General features: G+C 36.5%; 2 protein-coding genes across 7 annotated transcripts in view; both read right to left on the reverse strand.

Moving 5' to 3' along the window:
* Window positions 1–21455, reverse strand: part of Pot (papillote) — an 82298-nt gene that overhangs the window by 48572 nt on the left and 12271 nt on the right. The window lies entirely within an intron of this gene.
* LOC110379832 (cysteine-rich with EGF-like domain protein 2) lies at window positions 11932–15210 on the reverse strand. 4 transcript variants are annotated; one of them, XM_064034726.1, is made up of 4 exons: window positions 14967–15179; window positions 13863–14839; window positions 13517–13577; window positions 11932–13112 (listed from the first exon to the last, which is right to left on the reverse strand). In XM_064034726.1, the coding sequence occupies exons 2-3, from the start codon at window positions 14825–14827 to the stop codon at window positions 13562–13564; spliced, it is 981 nt and encodes a 326-aa protein (XP_063890796.1). In that variant the 5' UTR covers window positions 14828–14839; window positions 14967–15179; the 3' UTR covers window positions 11932–13112; window positions 13517–13561. The 4 variants fall into 4 exon arrangements, with proteins under 4 accessions (XP_063890796.1, XP_049698576.2, XP_021195315.3 ...); XM_064034727.1 differs by having other exon boundaries at window positions 12973–13112; window positions 13521–13577; XM_049842619.2 differs by lacking the exon at window positions 13517–13577 and having other exon boundaries at window positions 15107–15210.

Here is a 21455-nt window from a genome sequence, read left to right on the forward strand (position 1 = left end):
AGTCAAAGAGTTAGCTTGTATATTTTAAATTAAATGATCCCGAGAGCTCATTTAAATTTCATCAAAAACATGTGCCTAGCCTTTTCCCAACTATGTTATGGTCGGCTTACAGTCCAACAATTTGCAAGTGAGTACCAGTGTTCTACAATGAGCGACTGCCAATCTGACCTCCTCAACCCAGTTACCCGGGCAATGCCATCAAGAACAATAATTTTTAAGAATTTATATGTAGTAGTGGTCATCTATTATGTAAGCATATATATTTTTTCCTCAAAACCACACGCCGTTCAAGGCCTAAAAGACTCAAACGCCTAATTAACCACATCCCCAAAAACGTCCAAACATGGGAACCCTACCCATTGTTAACTTAAAAACCAAACTTTTTGTACGACACACGTTTCCCAGACGCCCGAAGACCTGCCAATGTGACTCCTTTGACATTAGCAGCCGGTTTCAAGAGCAAACAGCGAGGATTGGGCCCTACCTGTGCCCTAAACATGGAGAACAAAATGACTAGCGGAGGTGCCATAACGGAAAATTGCCTGAGAAAGTAGCGCGCTAAAATGCGGGTGTGCGGAGGACGAGGAACGTTACTATTTTCACTCACTTTTTTGACCACCAAAAATCGTTGACAAAAGTCTCAAAGAACCCGAACACCTAGTTAGTTTACTTCTTCAGTTATACATATGAATTTGACCCAGAAGAAGGCGCCTGACCTACCTACATTATGAAATCTCCGGTCCTCTTTCCTTACTCCGTAACCCTAACACAGGACATCACGAAAAAAGACCAAAGAGAAGCATCCACTGCAATTTTTGCAGCGTTAAAGATGGAGAGGATACGAGGTAAAACAGCAATGGAATGCAAAAAAAATATTTTTGTTCTTATCCTCAATCCATCATAAGAAGGTTTATGCTAATGATTAAAAGATATACTTCGAAATTGAAAGTGACCGAGTGGCCTTGAACAGGTCTTTCTTTGTTTTTTCTTTAACAAATTTTAATAACAATGTTTTGTATGCGTTCAGAGGTTATTTTCTTGTTTTGAAACATTTTGAATGTACGGTTTCGTTTTGGCAATTATTATTTTAAAAATTCTTTCAGGAATTTTTTTTGCTGTTTTTTTTTGGCAACTAATACGTGAATAGAAAGAGAAATGTTTTCATTTGGTATAAAAAAAGTTAAAAAAATAAATAAATACAAAATAATTGTAAAAACTAAGTAAATGTTATCAATCCATTTTCTGTTCCCAAACCATAAAAAACTTTTACCTAATAAAATACTTCACTTCAAGACCCATAAAAAACTCTTCGAAAAATAAAACCTAAAGATAAAATGGTGACCAAAAGGACCAATCTCTTGACCAGTATCGATGACATCATGGCTACATTACCATAGCATTATAATCAGCTCGATTCTAAAGGGGTTTTAGAAATGACATCATGAGTCAAGGACCTTGGCACCAAAGGACCATTGGAAAAGCAATGATAAGATATATTTAATTGCTTGTATTGCAATCATAATTTATGAGTGTGTGATTAAATCAATCTTGGCGATGTCAGGAGCAAATGGAGTATAGGTTTACCTTGTGATAGATTTCTATAACCTTAAATTAGAGATTGAATGTTAACTTAGCTCCATACAAATAACTAACCGTTTGTTTTCCCGCGGTTTCCCATGGGAACTACTACACGTACCGGGTTAAAATATAGCATATGACACTAGGAAAGAGTAGTTTCAGAACCTTTAGGGTACAAAAAAACGTGCAAACAAAAAAGATTTAAAAAATAAATCAATATAATAAAATACCACTAAAACATTTCATTCTTTCTGCACCAATATTTTTTTCCATTGCGTCTTAGTTCATATTTCTGCGTGTCAGTTACGATATACTCGAAGCTCATAAAACTTAAAAGACATATCACGACATGAGTCTATAAACTTACAGTTACTTACTATATCACTCCTCCATCCAGTCCTAGATCTCACAGCATACAACCAAGCAATTGAGCTTTTTCCAACAAAAATTAGGTCCACTTCTACGGCTAAAAGCACCTTAAAAACGTTCAAATACCTCACGATTCCGCGTTCCGTTTGCGCCTACGCATCCCTGACTAATAGAGATTAGTTCTGAACATGGAAGGACAAGTGCTATAAAAGGCCAAGTGTTATTATGTCAAGCCGTTTTAGTGATATCAGAAGAAATGTCAGGATTGCTCCATCATGAGAAACTGGCTATTGAAGGCGATAGATATGGCGGCTATTATTTCTTAGTTTTTAATGGACATTGGTGATGCGTTTTTGTTTTTTTGGTGTTGTCATTTGTCAGGGTAAGTGTTGAGACGGACATTGCATGTGGGCTGTATGTGGTCCCGGCTGTTATTTGAAAATATTTGGCAGTCGTTACGGGTACTCAGAAGCCATTAAGTCTGATAACCAGACTTAAATCGGGGTTTTGGGTTGCCTGGTTAATTGGGTTGAGCAGGTCAGATAGACAATCGCTCCTTGTGAATCACTGATATTCAGCTGCATCCAGTTAGTTAGACTGAAGCCAACACCAATCATCATCATCATCATCATCATCATCTTCCTGCCCTGTTCCCAAGTCATTTGGGGTCGGCGCAACATGTCTTTTTCTTCCATTCCTCTCTGTCAGACGTCATACTTACATCCACTCCCTTCTGCTTCATGTCCTCTTTCAGGCAATCAATCCATCTTTTCCTCGGTCTACCTCTGCCTCTCCATCCTTCCACATTCATACTTAGCACACTCTTTGTAGCATGCGTTTCACACCGTCTCATCACATGCCCATACCACGACAAACGCTGACCTCTCATTCTTTCTGTCACTGGCGCTACTTTCAGGCTTCCTCTGATATACTCATTCCTCACTTTGTCCATTCTGGTAACCCCACACATCCATCTCAGCATTCTCATCTCTGCGACATGCACTCTTTTCTCATCCTTCTTTTTCAATGCCCAACACTCTGAGCCATACAGGACGACAGGTCTTATTACTGAAGCCAACACCAATATGGTTGAGAAAAGCCTGGGCAGATGATGACATGGGTTATATAAATTGTGTACTTACCTAAAATGTTTTTACAACAGGCTGTATCTCAAAAAGTCGTCAAAAAACAAACAAAAAAATTAAAAAACCCCATTAATACTTGTATCCATATCTCCAACAAGCTATTACACTCGAAAATATCTCAATTACTCGGCTGTATTACCAAAGTTACTTAGCCGCCATACTGTTTGTTATGCAAATTACTACAAATACCGGTGTGGGCGAAACTTGCCAAACCGATTCCTTGAAACTAGACTTAGACAGTCACTTTTTTTTATATAATAACGAATGAGGTTTTATGCACCTATATAAGGACCTAAGATTGGTTGCGGGTTTAGGTGAAGTTCTAACTTATATAAACCAATATAATGAAGAGGCTTTTTATGTTTTGGTTATGAACTAAAGGCTCCGAAACAACTGAACTGATTTGAAAAATTATCTCACTGTTGGGGAGCTCCACTATTCCTGGGTGACATGGGCTATATTTTTTCCGGGTACGAGAAGTTTTCCTTGATGCAGGTAAAAAAGCGAGTATTTATTGAAGTGGGCAGATTACTTACGTAAATAAACTAAGTAAAACTCTGAACAGGTTTTATAATTCTGTAGCTCACTGTTACCGAAACAATGACTGCCAAAACATGTCTAGATAGCATATGACCAATATAAAAAAATCATAATGGACTATGAATTTCAGCTGTCAATTTCAAAACAGTAAAAAGAGGAGTAAAAAATCAATTTGAATGTATTTTTACTTCAGTGCACATGTCAAAATAAGAATCTTCAATAGCTATCTTGTCATCAGTTAAATGAATCTGACATGTATGTATGATAGATATTATTAGATAACTTAGCTCTTGTATTTAAGTTGTCTCGCAAAAGAAAATACTTTTTGTAGCTATATTTTGTATTTTGTATACTGTTTTGTTTTTTATTTTATAATCGCCTTTGGAAAAGATGGCAGGACGACTTGGATACCTACAACCCTGACTGGTGAAAACAAAAGGATTGAGAGGTGTAGAGACAAAATGCGGAGGCCCAGCAGTGGGACAGTTCAGGCTAACAAAAAAGTCAGTTGGAGACTCAGCCAAAAGCTAGTTGGCACATATAGCGTTAGAAAAATGTACTCCTACCATTATAACTTACTTAAGCAGGCTAATTTACTTCTCAATTTGAGTACAGACCATCGATTTTGGCTCCATTATTAGTACTAGGTAGATATGCAAATTCCCACTCATCCGATCCGATCGCAGTCGCACAATACAATCGGACTCGTATCGTGAAGTGAAAACAACTGAATAACTGTATACAAGTCAACGGTACAGCACTGCCTGCCCCGGTATCTGAGACGCCGTAATGATATGTAATTGAACGCCTTACTTAGGGCTTGGCGCGAAGCCCTTGAGAAAACTTTACGTGACGGTATTTTGACGATTGTGGGGGAGATTAAATGAATGAATGGGTGAATGAAATGTTGGTATTGGTGTATTAAAAGTTATAATTATTAGTCGGTCCTTTATACTTTGTGGAGTTGTGACTGTAAGAATTTGAATAGTGTGCAACTATAGATCAATCAGTTTTTTTTCTAGTAAATCGGCACTGAAAGCTTACAGCTTAGACAAAAAATATTTCATTGATCGCGTTCGATCGCGATCGCATAGTTTGACGTACTGCTATTGATTGAAGTCGAAGGTTATAAACAATTATTTAAGTATCAATACAATCTACTATTTAATTCTCTTATTTTACTAACTGTACTTACAATGTAATCATAACAATAACTTAGCTAACAATAAATATGGTATTGTATTTTACTATCACAGTGCGAAGAGTAGGCTACATACGAATATGTAGGTACCTATAGTTTATAAAACATATTAACTGTTGTTCCTCAGCTTCAGCCATCATACATCATACAGAGATAACCGATGGCCAATACTTAAATATTTAATTAAAACTCGTAATTAATCGACATACAAAGAAATTAAACACATTAATAATGTTACAATGCAATATAAATAAATATCACTTATGTACTGTTGGGTCGTTTGTCACTAAGAATATTATGTCAGTCTTTTCACACAGGTGGGTTTTCCGAGCTACATTGCCCGTTGCTCAGAAAACTGAGCGAAAAATCCGCCAAAGATCATTGTGATTGTGAAAATATCATTTCGATTTTGTTTAAAACAAGCATTGCGTAACCAATATAATTTTATTGTACCCACTGTAGTTCTTTCGCTGCTGTAAATAATTTCCCTGACTTTGAGCAATGCATACTACTTTTTCCTTATAAAAATAAAGATAGTATAGACATAAATAATATAAAAATTACAATTATATTTATTTCAATAATATTTTATCTTCGTTATTTACCGAGTAAAACTAAAAATATGAGATACTTGAGATTCTTTTATTAAAAACGAAATGGTCAACTTAAAATATAGTCAAATCCGCTCAAAAAAACATGGATAAAACAAAACTAATTACTAAATTACTTAAACGTAATATTTATCATAACTAAAACTGTTGTTTTTTCATTGTTACGAAACGCTTCCCATGCAACATAATTCACAATAGAGATTACTTTCTATCATCATTGTTTTACAATCTTTTTATTATCTCTGGAAGTTGCCGCCTTTCTCCAGTTCCATCGACAACGTTATTATATTTTTTATGGCTGTATATCGTTCGTGATCTCGGGCAAATGTAGTTAGCTTATACAGGCTGAGAACAAAAGAGTTTAGATACAATATTGTAATAGTGACACAATGTGTTACAGTGTCTTATAATAAACATAATAATGTTTTTGGGAGGTACTAAAAATATTGTATGTCTACGTTGGTAGGTAGATTAAATACCTGAAGGAAATTCAAAACAGATGATTATAATTTCTTTGCTCAAGTTTTATGAGAACCTTTCTCTTTTCAAAGTTTTCTTACCATATTTGTGAACCGGTAAATCGGAACCTACTTTTCCTAATTTTAATGAATTATCTTATTAATATTAGGGGTTAAAGTATGAAATTGCCGTTTTATTCTAGTAGGTTTTTGAATTGCCATAGAGTCTTCATGGTTTGAGGTTTTCGAATGGAACTTTTTTCACGTGGTTTCTGTGATGTTCTTCTTTTAAAAAATGTGAAACATTTGATTATCGATGTTCAATTGTTTTTGTTATTCAACTTAAACAAGAAAGATGGATACTGCGAAAATTTGAGTAATTTTTGAATATGAGTTCCGACGCGGGATTGAACGGCAGAAACAGCCCGCAATATCAATGCTGCATTTGAAGAGGTGTCTGCTAAAGAACGCGCCGTGCGATTTTGGATTAAACGCTTTCGTGGTGGAAACTTCGACTTGAAGAACGAGCCATGAGAAAGACCGCCTGACAGGTGATTAACGAGAAATTAAGAGAGACGGTGAACGCCGATCCTAGTCAAACTACCCAGATACCCAGCCGAACACCGAATAATGTTGAAAAAATTAGCAGTAAAACAGCCACGACTCATGAATCGACCTTCACCGCTATTGCTCCATGACAACGCGAGGCCTCATACAGCAAAATAAACCGTTTTAACTCTTCAGGAACTGCAGTTGGAAACTATTCGTCTTCCTCCATATTCGCCAGACCTTGCTCTAACGGACGACCATTTTTTTTGTGATTTGGACAATTATCTACGTCACAAGAAGTTTCTTTCCAGGAGGCAGAACAAAATTCTTTCACACTGTTTGTGCAGTCTAGATCCTCAGAGTTCTATCGTAAAGGCATAAATGACCTTCTTATTAGATGACCGCAATGTATAGATAATAATGGCAACTATTTTGATTAAATAAGTTTGTTAAAAATTAAAAAAAAATACAATTTAGGTTTTCAGTACAAATCGGCAATTTCATACTTTAACCCCTATTATTTTACTTTTATGCTTATGCCAAGTTATGAGTAATTATTTAATTAACACAGTTACCGGTAGCCAAGTGTCGGTTACAGAAAAATATTTAAAAAATAACTTCCTTCGTCACAATTGCTATGGCGGTTAAGTCAACAAGACACCGATTATTGCCAGAGCCAGACGATGTGTAAATAAAAGCATGCTTAACGAATAGGAAATTAGCAATAATTCAACTTATAGAGATGCCATTTTTTATTCACACATTTTCATGATCTGTAAGTAAAGTCACAAACCAAACTAAATCCTACCTATCCACGCACCTACTTAAACAAAACGAATTAATTTAAACAGCTAATTTATTTATTCAAGAAGATGGTGAAGCACTTCGGTATATCTATGGCTATGAATCCTATGATATATTGCGAGGAATATTTTATGCCTGACAAACTAGACTCAGTGCTCAATTAATTGGATTTTGCTAGTAGATATTTCAACTAAGCAAGCTACCTACAACTAAACCCAATCGTCACACTTCACTTATTAAGAAAAGTCCACACACAGTTTCCTCATAGATCGATAGAATTACCTACATATCTACTTGCAGCACTATCTTGCATCACTTGAACCGTTTTGCTCCGAATCACAGTTGGTAGCCAACTTGGCACAATCGCAGTCGGGTTGTTACTTAGAGCATTGAAGCAACTGGAGCCGCCATGTGAACCCTTTCAATCACCAATACTGCCATTCACCCAGCGGGGTAACGCAACATAGTTATACCTACTTCACTCATGGAAAATACTTAGATACACACTACAATAAAGTAGACTCACACCTTAATACGAGTATGAGCATCGGTCTTGTAGCTTTTGGTAGGCTTATTATATTCCTGGTGACTAATAACTTAAAAGTCGACAAATGTTGGCAACAAATAAAATAACTTGCCAGCGATTAAATATTTTCGCGACTATTATAATATGTAAGGTTCAAAATTAAGGGTGTTATAAAAACTAAAAACTAGCAGCTGCGTTTGGGTAGCAAATAAACTATACCAGTCAATTGAAATATTAGGTGAGGAGCTATTTATAATGACTTGGCGACTAATAATGTTAGTTGGATGGCAAAGATAATATGTTACCAACTATTTCGTGCCGACTAAAAACCCAGTTTCAGGCTCCGCTTTGTGGATAGCTCTAAATATTAAAAGGAGTACAATAAAAAGGAATAAGAGTTAATTATTAATATTGTGTATCATAACTTCATGAAACGGCGGAAGGTGCGGTGGTATTATCTCACTTGGCGCACTATGAAGATGGTAGAATTTAATTTGGATTCATTTTATTTAGCATATTGCCATTTATAACCTTCAATTAAAAAAACATTGTATTAAAAATTGAAGTTAGTGACAAAAACGAATCGCTGCAAAACCGACTCCACGTAGTCTTGTCTGCCCTACCCCTAGAGTGCAATTCAAAACCGCGTAGGCGCGGAGGGGCGAGGCGGCCTGCGAGCTGAGGCGCAGGTAGTTTTAACGCTCGCCGCCGCGGCTGAGGCTGGCCGGCCCTGCCGGCCAGCAAGCCGAAGCTGCGGTGGTGAGCATGAAAACCATCTGCGACTATAAGCTCGCATGGGACCGCCGGAGCCCCGCAGCGCCGGAGCCGTGACAGAAGTCATGCTAGCTGCATGTTGCATGCTTACTTCCATGCTATTCACCTATAATTTTGAAAATAACAGCCGCAAAATATTTTTTCTTCATGCCATTTTAGACTTTATTTAAAGCTATTAAAAAGTCGCACAATATATTTATAATATGAGCTAGTTTATATTTATTCTTCATCCAAACAATTTTAAATAGAACCTGATTTGTATTATTTATGAATGCCCATTTTGTATTTTATTGTCATCATTAAGTTTTCGCTTAGATATTAATTCAGTCGCCAAAAGAAAAACTTGATGCTAGTTTAAATTAAAACGGACCTCATAACTGATATATTAATATGCTACCTTTGACTTATTATGATACTCCTTTTTAGCTGCCAACCCATTATAAATGGTACCCACTCTATTATTTTTTAAAACCTATATTCGTTTTACTTAGTCGCCGCGTTAAATACATGCCCTTTTGGTAGAAGGCACTAGAAGGGAAGGCAAACTATAACTCAAAACCATTTAGGCTGATAAATCAGCAGTTTTAGAACGGCAAAACAAAAGACGAGACCCTAAAACGCCCATCCTTCACCACTTCTCTTGTGTGTTTTTGCTGGGAAGAAGTGCAACAAACTCCCCAGAAACACATGTCTGTCTATGAGGTTTCCAATGGCGTCTCCAGTTGGTTACAAATACTAGTGGTTGTTACGATAGCTGAAGATTATGCCATAATTACTGCGTTAGCAAAGGGGTAATCACTAGTTGATGTCATCTATGTGCAAGACGAATGAGGCTATGTTTTTATAATGCACCTTTTAATGAAAATGTCAAGGAAATTCTGTAAGGACCTAATTATACGTAGAATAGAGAGTGGTGTGGCTTTGAAAGACCTTGTAGCCCAGAAATTGAAACCTTTCAGTTAATAAGACAAAATTAGGGAAATTAGAACCTTTCTGCTCTAGAATGGACCTTCGTCAATTTAGTAATATCAACTTTATAAGAGACAATGCCACTTTTTTTCAAGCGGTTTTCAGCTCGCTTAATTTCTATAAAACCCAAAACAATGCCCGCTTTTCTTCAATCGGCTTACAGCTTGCTTAATTTCTTTAAAATTTTACGGTTATCTTAAACATTTTCCAGCACTAACCGGCTCTCTTTTAAACCACTACACCCGAGCCCGCAAATTCACCGAACGAAATCTCAGAGCTAACATCCATTAGTTTCTAGCTAGAAATAAACAAAGTGAAGCTTGCTAAGTGTCCACTTAGTCTGCGATGTTCACGGAAGCAGAACTAGTTAGACTTGTTTGTGCACCAACGTGTTTAAGAATGTACTAAGCGTCGCTAGTTTACGCGTATCATGGAAATAGAACACTTTGAAACAACCGCCCCGGGTTTATGCAAAGCGTTAGGGCTTTCTTGTTGTTTAATATGGTGCAAAAAGGTTTTAAATCTCTTGAGGTTTGGAGGACCAGTTCAGTACCAAAAAACAAACGCACTTAGGTACTCAAGACAACGGATTTCTATACCAGGAATATTAGACTGTGTTTTAGAATGAGCATTTCAAACCTGATAACTAATTTCAAAATTAGTAAGTAGGTATGTATCTACATCTAGGTAGGTACTGTTCTAACTGGTACGCAATAAAAACAGGTAGTAAAGGCTCACTTGCAAGACTGAAAGGCGTTTCGTCACTATAACAGATTAACGTCCAAAATCTCTATTTCAAATCTACAATTTTCATCTGTCAAAAGCTACCGAGCTACTGCACTCTTAAGAAGGTCCTATAACTTGGCACTTTACCAGTAGGTACGTATTCATTGTCATATCAGTTCCACTTTCAACGAAGCACACGACTAATAGCTGGTACTTAGGTTTACATAACCGATGTGGGTAGTGATTGACGGCTTATGTTTGTCAAGTTAAAAGCGCCAGGCGGACTTAGAACTCTACTTTTAGCCATTCAATCTTTTTGGTACCTGAATTCTTTCTTCAACGCCATGTTCCCTATAGGAAACTAAACTATCAACGATCAGGGCTCCATTTTCTACCATCCTTCGTTAGAAAATGGGACCCAATTCTCTTAACTAACTCTTGTTTTTGAAACTTTATAAAATTGTATTTCACGGATATTCGCCAGCGAGTTACGAGCAAAATTACTGTAACTATTTCGTGCCCACTCTATTCCAATTATGGTAAAATTGTTACAAACCCAACACCTAAGACGGTTCCAGTGAGTTCATCATAAAAACCTTACAGTTACAGCTAGTTACATAATAATTATGCAAACTTATGTACCTATACGCTGAACTCTTATGACTCAACGACACAAACTTGACGCGTCGGGTGTTCGAACATAAAAATCGTGTCACGGTCGCCGTAAATAATCGTGTATTGACAGCCGTGACTAGGTGTATGTAAATGTCTTGGCGTGACACTAGCGCCGAAACTGGCAAACATTACGTATTGTTGTGTATGAGTCGGTAGGAATAAGTTTTATAACTTGAGGACTTTAATGCTTTTAACTTAGGCCCAAGTTTATAAAGTCGTCCGTTGTTCTTAAACCAACTGTTGACTTTCAAAATTGAACATGAAATTTGAAAATTCGTATTAAATTTTGTTTCATGTTGTCGACAACTTGAGCCCTAGAAGACAGAATTAATAAGAGATCAAACACATAATAAGTTACATAGTTATGAGAAATTCCATATTTTCAATGAACTTATAAAGTTCTTCAAACTAGAAAGAAAACAATTACCATACGATGCTACCTACTATTAAAGCCCTACAATAATTAAGTTTTGACTTCCTGGGTCCACTTCTAAGGTGTGGGCGCCACGCTTTAAGTAAAAAAAAACTTGTTTCGAATATCATATCTATATATCTACTTAATCGTTTCGTTAAGTAAGCTGTCATGTTGTGACGTAACACAGCTACTCATTCCCAACATCCATAGTTCATTAGTCTGATTAGATGATTAGCAAACTAGTAAACATTTTGAAGATGAGAGCAAGGACCTCGCGATCTTCACCCATCAGTGTGCAACTATTATCTTGTTAAGATATTTCCTGTTAACTACCGTTTGGAGTATTTAAAATAATTGCTTTTACTGGTTGATGACATCATCTAATAGAGAGAAACATTTTTTTTGTTTGTACTCAAAAGGCGCCGAAACTACTGAACTGATTTGAAACATTCTACCACTGTTGGAAAGCTACACTCTTCCCGAGTAACATAGGCTATATTTTATCCCGGTACGGGCAGAAGTTTCCACCAGGATGCGGGTGAAACCGCGGGAAAACGGCTCATAAGTTATATTGCAAAGAAAACAAACATGGACAATGTAAAACGATTTATTTTTATTTGCAAAGGTAAAGGAGTTAATGGCTGCGTTCACGTTCATTCAATACTGTACTGTTAATTTGTTTGCACCATGGCTAAGGTTCTTGTACACAATGGGCCACTATCCGCTGTCTATGGCATTTTGTACGGGACGTGGCCAGTGCTGGCTTGCACAATTTTACGCCTCATTAACTTTAGTAGCTGTTGTACTATGAAAACTCTTTGGTCTCCAAAAAAAGCAAACTTGGGTGCCTTAGTTTCTGGTTATGGTTGTAGAATAGTGCATTTTGTACCTATTTAATGTCTATGGTATATTAAACTGTGTACAAAAACCTTTAGTCTAAAGGGCAATTGATCTTCACATCCTTCCGATTCACATAGTTAACGATCACAACAAAAGAGGTATGTACTTACAAACAATATTTTGTGGCTTATTCTTTAATTATTATGAGCAATCAGTTCATTACACTGTGTACCGAAAATTAATAAAAACAACACAGATTACCATAAATTAATTATAGAAAACAATCTCTCAAAATGGATGGAATTAAATCAAATCGAATTATGATAATAATAAATACACAACGGTTTCCTTTCGTAATGTAGACAACAAGAGGTAGAATTCGTGATTTACATGTAATAAGTATGTATAATAAATAAACACAATTTAATAAATGCCTAAGATAAATAAATCAAAATACATACTTCACGTCATAAAATCACATTTCACACTTTTGAAAAATCAATAAAAAAAACGTAAAACTTGTCTCTGACATAAAACAAAAATATCACAAAAACATTATGGAACAACACCATTTAAAATTATTAGACTGCAATCTTAATCCATGACTGATAAAGACTTACAAATATATTAATTTCTTGATTACCTACTTATTTCTAAGACCTGGCAGATACCGACCGCACTTCACTGTATCTTAAAGTACCTAAAAATGCCAGGGAATTTTGAAAATTAGGCTAAAATCTTACTAAGTATGAAACAACTGGGCCAGATCGAAATTCTTCAGGTCAACTAAACCGGTATGACCGTTGATCATACAGTAATACTCGGCTCCGAGGATGTAGGAGAGGACCATGGCTCCTACGAGGCTACCGAGAGAGGTTGATCTGGGTAGCAGTATACCGGTAGCGATCAGCAACCCCACATATGTCATGTACCTAGGAGAAAATGTTATTTATTAGTAAGGATTTGTTATGTACCTAATTGACCCCAAAATTATAATAATAAAAAATACGATATATGATGAAAATTACTAAAAATAAATGGTATGCAGCATAGTACTGAATAACACTGTGGATTAACAATGACTTATGATTTCTATGATATATACATTAAAATATATACCATAAATAAATCTTATTAGTACTGCAGTACAAAATATAATTGATTTTCAATGTGTTAGTAATACAAAATTGATTTGTTATACTTCCCCCAACAATAATATCTAAAAAATTATATAATATTTTATGCAATGTGAATAATCTATTTAAGTACACTGGTACATATAATATTATAATACAATATATTAAGCCCGCCACCAGAGAAACAAAAAAATCTTTACCTACTCAAAATAATGACCACATTATTGGTATCCTTATATTATGGCCTATAACTCCTCGTTTCTGTAAGAAATTTTATTAAAAGTTTAACATAACACAAACCAAAAAAAAAATACTGAGAATTATTCTGATAACAAAATTATTCATGTTAAAAGGGGCTGAAAGGTCTTCAGGCCCGTCAGGCGTTAAAGAACCAGTCTTTAATCAAGGAATATTATATAAGAGAGCAGTCAGCTTCCTTCAGCCATAACTGAGATAATACTTTTGTAAAGTAATTTGTATCATTAACATTCTGGATAACCCTGCAAATCTCAAATGATATAAAATAAATTCAATTTTAATAATTACCTTGTAGTTGTCAGCTTTTCTGATTGGTCCTCATCTTCCCTGTCAGCTATACAAAACTCTCCCTTCTTCGAGTATCCTTTGGCACATTTTCTGCACATATCCGGCCCATCTCCGTGACAAGTATCACAAGATTTATCACAGGCCATACAAGTGAACGACCCAATGGAGTTCATACAAAACTGATTTTTAGTACATTTATTTACATCATCACATTCATTGATGTCTAAACAGCCCTCGTCAGAGTCAAAGGCAAAGCCTGCCTTGCAAGCCACGCAGTCTTTTTGTGAACCGGCTCTACAACCCCCCATGCAGGAAACATGGCATGGGGAACACAGCATTTTGGTATCATCCTTGTAAGACAAGTAATAACCAGTCATACAGTGATCACAGTCCCCGCCTGTGTACCCGGGGTCACACAAACATGTACCATTCCCCTTCCTAGTCCCATCTCCTCTGCATTTGCCATTCCCGCTACATAGCCTCTCATGATTACCAGGGCATGGTGTGCAGTCTTTACCAAAATGGTGTTTTGGGCAACATACTTGCATTTTATCTATACAAATGTAGTTGTATAAGTCAGTAGATTCATCTGGGTCTTGAGCCCACCAGGCTTCAATGAACTCTTCAGCTTTTTCAGCCATATGGTGACATTGAACTGAGTGCTTGCCCTCTTTGCAAATTCCTTCTTGTATGTCAATTAATCGCATTTCGCTACGTTTGTACGACAGTTTTAGCTTCTCCTCTTCCCACGCGGCATCACCGCCCTCGTATTTACCTCTCGCAGTCCGTTCTAATCCTTTTTTAAACGAATCCACGAATAATTTACAGGCCTGACACTCGCCGAGGCTTTTAGCCTGACTAAGAATACCTGGGTTGACTATTGGGGGCTGTACATTACAACAAGCGAGAGGCAGAATTACGAGGGCGATTAATGTATTAAATATACTTTTTCCGCTGCTCCCCATGTTGGCACAGCCCTGGAAAAGTATTGTTTAGTTGAAGTTATTTATAAAACTTGCATATTGAATACAGCAATTCACTAATAATTGAAAAATTGGGGCATTGTGTTTGTTATTGCAATGTTGTATTGTTCAAGATTGTCACCTTTATCGATCCAGGAGTTTTCTCGAAACACAACACTCGTGAATGAAACCGCACTACATTCAGTCACTATGTATCAATATTTAAAAAGATTAAGGCTTATTCCTTGTTAAACACGTTTATTATAAACGTAAAATACTGACGTGTTCTAATAAGACTCGCCGACCGCTTCGATATTTTTGACGTTTTTTATGCCACTCAGCCACTCAGCTGTTGACGAGCGTTGAAGTTGACGTAACCGTAGTCGCCATCTTGTTACGTTTCGTTTCACGAACAGCAAAATAATATCACATACAACATTGGAAAAACAAAAAAAAACTAGTATGATAGAGCACAAATAAATTCGATAGATTAAGACCAAATAAAGTTCTTTCCGTAAATAATTTATTAAGATACCCCTACACATAACACCTACGCCTTCTTGTTACGTTTATCGGCCGTGGGAGGAAATCCGTTGACCTTACTGATATTTCGCAAACTTAGTGATGTTTGTTCTTTTCGTAACTTGTGTAAATAAACCTTACGTATGTTACGCTATACTTAACGCAACCTCAACATGTAAGTAGGTATTTATAACTTACAAATAAAAGAACAAACCTAACTCTCAATTCATCATAAATGGCTATGGTACACAAAGCCATCAATTTCTTTTACTTTTTTGCTTGCATGAATAGCACGGGAAGTTCTTACAACTCAATCTTCAGACATCTTGACCACAACGTTTAAAAACCTCCGATGTTTATAATACAAAAGAAAATACGATAAAACATGTGGGGAGGCGTGATCAAGATGTAAAATGATCGATAGCGGGCGCGATACGAATGGTATCTTCAATATCTTGGTATTATGCGAATAATGAATAATAGTACTTGAAAGGGACCATCATTTATTTTCCACCGCATTCGCATTCGATCATCGTAAGTGTAGTCTTAAACAAGGACCTAATTACGTGTTCCTTCAGCTATGAATAGCGTTTATAACTTTCATGTTCTTTTTGGACACTATAGTAAAAGACGCTTCTTTATGATATGAGAACTTATTTTATTTGTAAAAGGTCCCTTGGGCAAAGATAATGAAGCTGATTATTTATGGGTTGAATAAATTATATTTTATAACTGGCAGGTAAACGCAGGACCCAGGCTTTCTAGTGAGAGGCAACTCATCGAACTCAATTTTATGACGATAAGTTTAGTTAGACGTAGGAAATTAACTCAGAACTTAATTATATTCAGTCGTAAAGGTACCTACCTTATAAATAATAGAAATTAAATGCAAAACCGAAACGATGACAAAGGTTAACTATTTGTAATCAATCTTCAATGAGAAGTTGCTATCGACAAAAATCGTCCATAAACCAAAGACAGTGTCTAATGTTTAACAACACACGTAATTACACCGGCAATGATACTTGCATAATAACTTCCTGCTTTCACCGTAACAAAGACTATTTCTCTTGCACGACTGTGAACTACAAACTTGCAGGTGCTGGTGGCAAAATTATGGAACTAAAAAATGTATGGGAAAAAGGTATACTCGCGAAGCAACTAGCGCCATCCGTTCAGAAACAATATTGGCATGTCGCCAGCATAATTGTGTTGAACAATAAGTTGTTCTTGTTGGTGTTTTAGCGCTTCAGCTGCTTAACGGGTTTAGCACGTTCGGATTTATAGCGGAAAAGCTGCTGAGGGGTTAAACCTCTGCATAATTTAATTCAAAGCGAAATGCTAGTGTTGAATGGCGCAGCCCTACTTCTACTTACATAAGGCACCTACTGAGCAACGTCTAGCTGTTTTAAATGAGACTACATCAAGTAGCATCTAAGACTACCCCTAATACATAATTCAATTCGAAACTTTAAGGAAGGTTTTGGGCCCAATCCACATACTAAAATCGATCTTAGCTGTTGCCCATTTTACAGTTTTCTAACTGCCAATTTTCTTGAACGACAGGGTACACTTATGGGAACTTATCTTGATCCTATAACTTCGTCAAAGTTCCCTAGATTCTCATAGACTAAGACTTGTTATTAATCCAATCTTGTTGTGTAATAAAGCTGAGATAATCACTGGTATTTAATGGTGCAACTTGGACATTAGAAGCCATCTCACTCAATTGGTATTTCCTGAGACCGTAGTGCGCAGATAAATAGATGTATGTAAGCAACTATTTATGTTTGTGAGTCATTAGTTACTTAACTGCTAAATACAGGTATAAGAACATACTTTATAATTATTGTAGTTAATGAAAATTTTAACGTATGTATATTTCTTTTTTTATACACAAATTAAATCATCTGTTTCGATCAATCTCGCTGCACGGACACTTATGCATCTTCTGGATTAGCCGCGAACATAGGACTAGTAAAAATTTGCAACTGTCCCTAATCAATATCTCGTGAGGAGTATTAAGAGTATACCTTTAAGAATTCTTAAGAAGGATTACCTAAGTCAGTGAGAGTATCTGATACTCCATCAAGGCAGGGCCGCGCCGACCCCCGGCAGCGCCTGTGTGCGAAACCTATGAAGCGCCTCTTTTTTAACGAATCATCATAAAAAACGAATTTAATTTTTGAATGAATATTTTTAATTGTTAAATTTGACTGAAATAAATGTTCTCCAGTTTTACAGTACTTAGATAATATTATCATTAATATCTAAGTGGTCAAAACTGTGGAACATTTAGGAATTAGGATACTAAATAGGTAAATCCCGTTCGCTTCTGCTTGGCAATTACTGCGAAAAATAAAACTCGAACAAAATTTTAACATGCTTTATTAATACAAAGAATTTAATACTTAACTTTCGTTAAAATCAAAAGAGGAATACCCGTGACCCCACCCCCGCTTGCGTCGCACGCATCGCATCGGGCTGCGTTCAGAAACTCACTCATACTCAGGCCCGCCGCTAGCTGTTTATTCGCCCGCGTGCAAAACTGATTATGCCGCCCTACGACTACATACGTTTTGTCACAACATATCCATCTTACTTGTCCAACAGAAAAAAATATGTACATGCACCGCTCTGATTGCAGGAAACCCACCTACTTTTGGATAAATAACTATTGCAATACATAACATACATTACACATAACTTTTTATTTACTTGAAATGTTCAGAGTCACCTAAGCAGTCTTGGGTTAGCCCATAAGCAAACTAAGCAATTGCTTAGGGCATCAATGCAGTGCAATCATTACCCCCTATAGTGGCCCCTATGTATTGAAAGATTGTGATTAACTTAAACTAACGCACTTAAATATCTATAACAATGTTTAAAGTCAGCAAAATATGTTATTTGGTGGGTTTCCCGTTGAAAAGTCAACTTATAAGACACATTTCATTTGTAAGGAAGCGCGAGCGGAGCGAGCGCGAAAATTTTTTAGTCTAAGGACACAAAACAAATAAAAACGACTGTAAATTAACAAAGCAAAGTCAAAAAGTAAGATATGTACAGAAGTGAAGTGCAAAAGCCGCGAGCGAAGCGAGCGCGATTTTTTCCTTTGAGTTTTCATGAAGTAAACATATCATAAAAAGCCATAACGGACGGATTTTTTTTTTTTCGGAATTGAATGCCTCAACAATTAAACAAAGATAAAATGTGTTATCTGACATGGAGCCGCGAGCGCAGCGAGCCCGAATTTTTTTTGGGGATGCAAAGGGTGAAACAGTCAAAATTGATAGGAGACGACCAAAGCTAGGGCGGCTTTTTCCGAAATTTTATTGGTTTAATTTTGCCGCCCCCTAAATAGCATTTGCCCAACGCTACGCCACTGGTTGATCTTAAATAGTTTTTAAGAATCTTTAATTTTGAAAATGTCCTTTCAACAGGTGTACCTAACTGAAACCGGCAGTGTAAGTAATATTCTTAGCGCTATTGCTGTGTTCGGAAATATTGAAATCAAATCATTACTAAAAAGATATTGTATTTTTTAAATATTACGTGATAAGTCGCTCGATTTGCCGCCCCCTAGGACGTGCCGCCCGCGTGCTGTGCATACTCATACAAACTCGGCGCCTCTACGGTAATAACTAGTACTTTTTCCCTGGTTCAAAGAACTGCCGCCGTTTTAACGTTGAGCTCGTAAGGAATGTAAACTAAAACCCTAAACGTAAAATGAAACCATAAACGTGAATAATAATAAACATTAAATATTGAGAGACTTGTTCAATAAGCGTTATAGATGTTTTGTAGTTTACAAGGCCTATGTTGCGCCTATTGTACCTACTTGTCGATACTCCACTACAAAAAACAATCATATAGGTAACAAAAATAATTTAGGTGGCAGTGGCGGCGCGGCGCGGCGCCCCTATTGTCTTGGCGCCTGTGTGCGCCGCACACTTCGCACACAGGGGCGGCGCGGCCCTGCATCAAGGATAGGTACCTACTTGATGATATCCCATAAAAATTTAAAAGTTTTATCACAGAAATCCGGTGGTAATAATTCTGACCCTGACATAACACAACAGTGTCGTATTTACTTGGCGGAGATGACAAACTGTGTGGTTAACATCTCACGTGATTAATAACTGAATGCCTGCCGATGAATGCGTAGGTATTTTCAACTGCACTGCTGTCACATAATGTGATGATATTTTTCATGAAGGTCATGGTCGATGCACATATCACATACAAATGCATGGCAAAAGTACCCAAATAGCGAGTAAGAGAAGTATCTATATTTCAAAATACCTTGTTTAATCATAGACTCAAAACATTATTTTTTAAACAAATATCAACCTTACAAAATATAGGATGTCTGTAGACAACAGCTGCCTCCTGGGGGTTAGGGGGAAACTCGCCTCTGGGCCGCGGCCCAGATTACACGGTATAATAACAGTCGGGAAAACTGGTCCGAATGTGCGGGCCAGATTACTATGTGAAAACAGTGACGGAGGTAAGTCGACCCATTGGGACTTAATTTCATAAAATCCGATAAGTAGTTGTGAAATTTTTCACAGCTCAAAATCGTCAGGAGGCAAAAAGACTTAGATCTTTTTCATAATTTTCATCATAAATATAATACTTTGTCTAAAATACTGGACTCCTAGTAGCTAATATAAACTTCGTTAAATAATGAAGTTCCTATAGATATTTGTTTGATACATAGTTTTTATTTTTCCTTTTTTTTAATATCTAGATTAGGTGGGATAAAGTTTTTGTTGCATATTTAGTTCCTATACCTATATAATATATTTAATAATCGCAAAATTATCGAAAATATTGATGTCAATATATCCAATGTCAACATAAATGAGTGTTACAAAAATACTCTTGTTGCCGAAAGGGGGATATTAATTGAATATCTATAGAAGCTCCATTATTTAACGAAGTTTATATTACGTACTAGGAGTCCAGTATCTAGACAAAGTATTATATTTATGATGAAAATTATGAAAAAGATCTAAGTCTTTTTGCCTCCTGACGATTTTGAGCTGTGAAAAATTTCACAACTACTTATCGGATTTTATGAAATTAAGTCCCAATGGGTCGACTTACCTCCGTCACTGTTTTCACATAGTAATCTGGCCCGCACATTCGGACCAGTTTTCCCGACTGTTATTATACCGTGTAATCTGGGCCGCGGCCCAGAGGCGAGTTTCCCCCTAACCCGCCTCCTGCACTAGGGACAATGGATATCAAAAATTAATTAATACCAAATGCAATACCAAAGCCTGTTATTAGAAGTTTAATTGAAAATAGCGGAGCAAATAACTTCTATTAAGGTATAGCGATACGACATTAATAGTGATAAGTGGATAATAACCGGCTGGCCTGTACCTCGGTAACCTATTTCGCTAAGAATTACAGCTCTCGGCAAAGACAGCTATCGGCAATTGACTCCATTGCATTCAATATTCTTGGTATTCGGCCTTTCTGGCTCTTGTACCATGGAGTTTCTATTGAGGTTAGAGTGGCCAGTATTTCTTGGTAGTTTTGGAATTGTAATATAAGAACAGGCTATGACCCATTTGTGTAAGTGGCCATATTTTTCAAAATTATTTAAATTAACCGTTTCCCGTGATTTCACTCGCGTTCCATGGGAACTACTGCCCGTACCTACCATGAAAAAATATAGCCTATGTTACTCGGAAAGAGAGAGTGCAGCTTTCCAACAGCAAAAAATTTGTTCAAATCGGTTCTTTAGTTTCAGAGCCTTTATGGTTCAAACAAAAAAACCTCTTTATTTTATAAGCATAGTTTTACCCAAAGATCGATACACTGCTTCCATTTTAACGCTTGCTCCTATCTGGAGTTTCGTAAGTTCTGCTTCTTATAATTTATAAATATTTTATTTCCCTTTTTATTATAATTAACAACTTTTTATTAAACTTAGACATAATGCAGGTTTATATCTGGATAAGTGGATACCACAGTTGTACCACCCGACAGACACGATAATTGAAAAAATTGCAAAAAGTTTGTAAGACAGATATGTTTTTCTTTTTAATTGAAACCTAGATATGCGTAAGACATGCAAAGTGTGAGCTCGGAGGAT

Source organism: Helicoverpa armigera, chromosome 5 (assembly GCF_030705265.1).
Source record: "Helicoverpa armigera isolate CAAS_96S chromosome 5, ASM3070526v1, whole genome shotgun sequence".
NCBI classification, from domain to species: Eukaryota; Metazoa; Arthropoda; class Insecta; order Lepidoptera; family Noctuidae; genus Helicoverpa; species Helicoverpa armigera.

Excerpts from the sequence above, each read along its gene's own strand:
- LOC110379832 (XM_049842619.2), bottom strand. The coding sequence starts at position 14,827 with ATGGGGAGCAGCGGAAAAAGTATATTTAATACATTAATCGCCCTCGTA. Across the intron at positions 13,113-13,862 it reads GAAAAGCTGACAACTACAAG|GTACATGACATATGTGGGGT; the intron begins GTAATTATTAAA and ends ATTTTCTCCTAG.